General features: G+C 42.6%; 1 protein-coding gene across 1 annotated transcript in view; it reads right to left on the bottom strand.

Moving 5' to 3' along the window:
- Positions 1-1,325: 1,325 nt before the first annotated feature.
- LOC310788842 (retinol dehydrogenase 12-like) overlaps positions 1,326-6,591 on the bottom strand; it is a 9,004-nt gene continuing 3,738 nt past the window's right edge. The window contains exons 4-8 of the mRNA XM_083650419.1: positions 4,886-5,077; positions 3,950-4,111; positions 3,655-3,771; positions 3,325-3,517; positions 1,326-2,635 (exon numbers count right to left, since the gene is read on the bottom strand). Coding sequence (XP_083506545.1) covers positions 2,539-2,635; positions 3,325-3,517; positions 3,655-3,771; positions 3,950-4,111; positions 4,886-5,077 — 761 coding nt within the window. The 3' untranslated portion in view covers positions 1,326-2,538. The remainder of the gene's footprint in view (positions 2,636-3,324; positions 3,518-3,654; positions 3,772-3,949; positions 4,112-4,885; positions 5,078-6,591) is intronic.

Here is a 6,591-nt window from a genome sequence, read left to right as displayed (position 1 = left end):
AAAACAATTTAGTACTGAATGCATCGAGTGTTACCTTGAATCCAAGAATTGAAAAGTGGCAATGTTGCATTGACAGAGCAAAAGCTTTTGTGTTTGCATATCTTTTGTGCAAAATGAGATGGATAAGAACATCAACCAGAACATGGATCCCCTGCAGGCAGCTCAGAGCATATAGACAGTCTACATTCTGTGGTTTAAAAACATGCATTACCAAATCTCAGAAACTTTTTTTTTCCAGGTGAGATTTTAGGCAAGACTGATCTATCTCTATTTGAAAGGGGATTAGCAAGACCAGTGTTTGTCAAAATCTGGCCAAATGTGGCTATTAAGAGTAGCATATTTTGTTGGATTAGTCTTCAGAATACCTCTTAAAGTCCATTTTGGGGAGTGACAAAAACATTTAGAAAATGTGGCTTCCCCCAACAGAAAGTTTGAAGACTAGTGGGGTTAGATTGAGCTTTGCCGCATCCCAAAGTGCTACAGCATGATTGACATAATCAATTAAAACCTGCACTGAGGATGATGCAACAACAGGAATACAAAATCAGGTAAGTCATCTCCATATGATGATGTGTGTCAACATAATGCCATGCTCCTCACACCCACAAACACGCAGGCTTGGATGTTCTGCTCCTCACACCCACAAACACGCAGGCTTGGATGTTCTACTCTGTAATTCGAGCTGAGACAGTGCCATGGTTGTTTCAGGTCACCTCTCACATGATTGAACATACAAGAATAAGCACGTTGATTCAAATGAGAGATGTGAACATAAGCAATGGAAACTATGGGTGTTAAATAAAGTCCTTAGATTAAACATAAAAAATACGATCCCACAAATGTTGATTCATAGGGAAATGCTCATACCTTTGAGTAATTTTCGATGTGTGGTTGATAATAGCTGAAAGTTGCTTTATGTTTCCACACAGTGCATAAAAGAATATTTGAACTCAGGTTACACTATTTTCCATCGATTGATAAGAGGTCTGGGGAATAGATCGTATTGTAACTTGCTGAAAACTGGAGGCTTAGACTTTGGTTTGGTTGAGGCCATACATAACCTGTTTACCCATAGCTCAAGATGCATCAACTCATCTCTAACACAACATGGCGCTGTGTGCACCTTTTTCAAATTCTTGGCGCTGACCAAATTGTTCTATTCAACTAAGTTACAAATGTTGTAAATAATATTCCTAATTTGTAAATAGCCACTGTATTTGTCACATAAATTCAAAGCTTTGTTTTGCCTTCTTTGTCTATGGAGCTCTGGGTCATTCATTGATCATCTTTGATTAAAGAAAAGGCTGGAGTACTAGGTTGATCAATATGCTCATTTATTGTCAAATAAAATCAACTTGATTGAAATTGTGCCATCATTTGCAATATCATCTCCTCATCAATATATTTCAATATTGCTTTGCAATAATACAGCTACAATTAAAAATGTTTAAAACAGCTAATTGAAATAAAATGCTTGCAAGCCTAGGTAACGGTCCCCTGGTGTTCATTTAGAGCAGGTTCAGTTCGTACCACATGTCCACAATGTGTCTCTTCTTATTTCAACAACAAAGAGAGAGAAGGAGACAGCAACATTCCATTGTCACAACACAATACAACACACGGCATGAGAACATTCTGTAAGCTCACCAGCCATCTGGATCTCTGCTGGGAGCTTCCTCAGGACTTTCCCCCTGAGGCGTTCAGTTCACTCCTCTCCACCTGATCCACGGCTCCTGTGCTCTCCACCTGATCCACGGCTCCTGTGCTCTCCACCTGATCCACGGCTCCTGTGCTCTCCACCTGATCCACGGCTCCTGTGCTCTCCACCTGATCCACGGCTCCTGGCTCTCCACCTGATCCACGGCTCCTGTGCTCTCCGTGCTCTGGAGCGCTGGAACCATCTCACCACAGTGGGCACAGCGAGGTGGCTTCCCACACCTCAGCGTCATTTACTTCTTCAACCTGCACTCAAACAGGCCCTGAGTTTTTACTGCTTAACAAAATAGATCCCTTCCCAATTCCATTTTGGTCCTTTGCACCATTTTCTTTCCCCTCGCTCGTCTTTATTACTGTGGCAACTGAAATGAGGATGACACAAAATATTCAACTTATTTTGTTCTGTGTTTGCAATTATTGTTCGATGCTCTGAGCATCTAAAGGTCTTTGAAGGTCTTTGGGAATTTGTGAAACACATAATGGTGATCCTGATGGCCCACATGGTTTAGTATTTCTCTAAAACAAAATACAAAGTTATAAGCATGAAGGAAATCAGTCATTATAATGCACAAATCCAGCCAAGGTTGTGGATAAAACAATTGTCAGGAGCAGTATTACCAGTATTACCCACAGGTGCATATGAAACTGCTGCATAGATACAATCAACAAAAAGCTATGATTATAATGTGCAGAAGATTGGAAGCCAAATTATATTGGTTTCTGGAAAAATCTCTCTCTCTGCAGCTAAAGCTCTTCTCTGGGTCATATATCAGCCATGTAAGTAAGGTGTTTGATTGACGGGGAGCAGGGCAGGCTGCTGTGTTAGCCCAGACCAACCATGGAGGCACTGAGGTCCCAAAGCTTCTTGGCTGCAGCGTCGTCCCGGGCCTGTGGAGCCGGCTGTTTGGGTGCGCAGTCACTGTACATCAGAGCACAGACAAGAGCAGGACATGATCACCTGGAGTGCAATACAATGAAGCCATTTGAAGTGGCTACTAGATCAGAAGAAGGTTGTGCAATAAAACTTTGATCATGCAATAAAATGTGATTTGGTTATTTTATTGCACCATGGACACAGAAGAGTGGCTATGATGAGTTTCATTTAAGTGCTACAATGCTTCTTTCAGTCTGTTATTATGACTCGCATAGTGAATGAAAAGAAGGATCAATGCAAAAGTGTATGAGAGGTTAATTCATCCATTTTGAGACAAAAGTTACCAGAAAATATGATGAGCCGATCGTTATAATGTTGCCATTTTGTTGGCAAAGGTATTTTCTTGATTCATTCTTTTGCTTTCATGCCAATCATTTAATGTGTGTAGCCATCATTCAAATGTGGAAATCAAATTTAGGAATAAAATAATTTTTTTAATGATTTTCCAAATCAGATTGAATTAAAGACAAGTGCAACGGCAAATTAGTCTTGGGGAACTTGAGCATCAACGACCTCTGAAATGATCGTAGTCTTTCAGATTGTTGAAATATTGAAAATCAGATTTTCTTTTCCACATCAGAATCAGATAATCATTCTCTTGCACAGTATTACTATCACTCGACGAATGGAAATTGTATTGACATTCAAGCTAGGCTTAATGCCAATGACCTTGCCTGTAGTAGAGGCCACTGTGGTTTGCCAGGCTCTCCTCCACAGCACAGTGGATGGTGGTCTGAGCTCCCTCCCTGGGGGTTTTGACCAGCATCATGAGAGGCCGGGCTACGACGCGCTTCCACAGCGCCAAGTGCCGGACCAGCTCCGTGTGGATGACCCCGGGATGAAGGCTGTACACCGTCACACCGGTGTCTAGTGAGAGGGAGCAGTCCAATCAAGTCAAATGTTATTGGCTAGTGAGAGGGATCAGTCCAATCAAGTCAAATGTTACTGGCAATGCAACAGAGCAAAAACAACAAAGAAAGAACCAAATGCATATTGTACGCTACCTTGCAGTCTGGCAGCCAGTTCTCTGCAGAAGAGCACATTGGCCAGTTTGCTTTGGCTGTAGCTCTTCTCACCTGTATAGTCTTTGTCTAGGTTGATGTCCTCAAAGTGTATATGGCCTGTGAAAAGCACATCATTTATCCTTTAAACGGATATAATAATAATTGTATGTGGGTTGACTTTTTGCTGTCTTGGAATATCAAGTACATTTTTAGAAGAAGACAAAGGCATGCCACCACTATTGGTCGGCTTCGTCTATAAAATAAAATATGACAGATATCAGAACGTTCTCTTCACCTGTCTGATGGGTCAGGCTAGAGACAATAACAACACGGCTCGGAGCAGATTTCTTCAGCAGGTCCAGGAGGCAGTTGGTGAGGAGAAAGTGTCCCAGGTGGTTCACACCAAACTGCATTTCAAAGCCATCCTCGGTCTGCCACTTAGGACACATCATGATCCCTGAAAGTCATCATCGTCATTTTCCAGCAGGGTCAAACAAACAAACAACATTTATTCATATTTTATTATTATTATTATTATTATTATTATTATTATTATTATTATTATTATTATTATTATTAAACTGATGCACGGTGCAGTCATGGGTCAGCCTCAATTTGCTGGAATTCTTTGGCTAACTGGCTGCTTATTATTATGCATGTGATGTACACAAGACAAGCATGTCACATTGTCTCCAGCACTGGTACAGCACTAAGCAAAGTGTGGAGAGAGTCTGGCCAAGCGAGACTACATTCTGGGAAACAATGATCTACATTTGTCCACCAGGCACCAGCTACCTGAAAAACAGCTTATTAACACTGTTTAACATGGTTACTATTGAACCCAGAGTAGCAGGTGCATCGTACTAAGAAGTACTAACTACCCCCAAACACAGCCTGACATTTAATGGTAAAAAGCATGCCAGTGAAATTGCCATCTGCTATTGGCTGATCTTTGGTGCCAGGTGATGTCGCCTTTCGATAGAACACAAATGTAATCACATTAGTTAGTGGTTTTAATGTGATGATATGATACACATGCAATTCAATTTTGCATTGAGCTGTGCGTTGAGATTTGACTTCACAACTTGCAAATGACCAGTGGATTTTCCAACAGGGCTCAAGATTACAGTAGTTGAATGCAGATGATGTGTTAGATATGTCTGTTGTTGTTGGAGGTCCTTCTGTATGCTGTTTCTGTGATTGTTTTCAAACGGTTCTGTCTGAAGAATACCTGCGTTGTTGATGAGGATGTCCAAGCGCTCCTCGTTCTCCTGGACATCTTTGGCCAGGTCTCTGACAGACTGCAGTGAGGCCAGGTCTAGTTTCTTCACCACCACGTTGCCGTTGCCGCTACGCTGCCGGATCTCATCGGCCGCTGCTTGGGCTCTGGTCATATCCCTGCAGGCCAGGAGCACTCTGGCCCCTAGACAAGAATGAAACAGAGAGGTCATATCCCTGCAGGCCAGGAGCACTCTGGCCCCTAGACAAGAATGAAACAGAGAGGTCATATCCCTGCAGGCCAGGAGCACTCTGGCCCCTAGACAAGAATGAAACAGAGAGGTCATATCCCTGCAGGCCAGGAGCACTCTGGCCCCTAGACAAGAATGAAACAGAGAGGTCATTGTGTTTGATCTGCAAGCAGTGTTAGATTATTGTAGCCTGGTAAACCAGCCCGTCACGTGAACTCACATTTCATTTGGTTCTCCGTGACGGTCTGGCCCCGGCGGCGGCGCCATGGGGGGGGTTTAGCAGGGGCGGGAGCATGGGCGGGCGTAGTTGCCTTGACAGACAACTCCTTCAGCCAATCAGCGCCGGATCCAATCAAACCCAAATCCACTCGGGAGAATGGCAAAAACATATTTTCCGCCGAGAAACTCTGCGGTTGCGGCGATACTCCTGTACTTGTTTAATTGTTGTTATTGAGTCTATTTCTGCAATAACTGCACTTTATGGCTGTTTAAACTAGACAAACGCTGACATGACTCATCGAGACGATCAGGCAAGGAGGCGGCCATTACTGTTTTGTTAGTGCAGTGCTAGTGGCGTTCCTGATTGGCCAACTTGCGCTGTCAATCACAGCGGAGTCGCTGATTGGCTCTTCCGCTCTGCAGCTTCTGCTAAACCCTCCCCATGGCGCCGGGGCCAGACCGTCACGGAGAACCAAATGAAATGTGAGTTCACGTGACGGGCTGGTTTACCAGGCTAAGATTATTGTACCAGAGGTCAAAATTATCGAATTTTGAGGAAAATTATCATACGCCAGCAGTGTGTGTATTTTTACGACAGGGGTGGGGGAAGGGGGGGGGGGGCAGTATCATGCTGCCATTGCGTCACCTAATGCTGTTAGGGAGACATAGCAAGTTTACACTTCCTTCAGAAACAGTATTCATTACTCGTATATTCATAACTTCTGAAAATAAATTCTCAAACTTGATCATTAGTCTTTCATGTATTGAATTCTATTTTACTGATCCCTTAAACCAGCCTGGAAGGTTAGACACGGGTCTTGGAAATGATCTGTGGCTTGAACGGAGTTGGGTCTTTTTCAGTTGAATTTAGTTCAGTATACCTTGAATTAAACATAGCAATGATTACCTGAACAGTTAACTGAGGACAACCAAAGACATTGAATATGTCACCTGGAGGGCTGGATTTTATTGATTGGGATGGGTTGTATGGACTATTTTATATGGTCACAGGTCATCACAGTTGGTAATAAAATAAAATCAGTATCTACAAAGGCCAGACCTTTGGTGACAATGAGACACAACATGTGGTTTTCCTATTAAAGTCAATCCCTGTGACTCTCCAGAATATATATATATATATATATATATATATATATATATATATATAATATGTATGTCATCATGGGACAAACAGTCACACATTGAGGGGGACCAATTTGTCAGCAGGGCACCACAAGAGCCTGCTTTC

This window comes from Poromitra crassiceps, assembly GCF_964638095.1.
Source record: "Poromitra crassiceps genome assembly, chromosome: 14".
Lineage (NCBI taxonomy): Eukaryota > Metazoa > Chordata > Actinopteri > Beryciformes > Melamphaidae > Poromitra > Poromitra crassiceps.
Note: the sequence above shows the minus strand (reverse complement) of the source record. Positions and strands in the feature narration are given on the sequence as shown.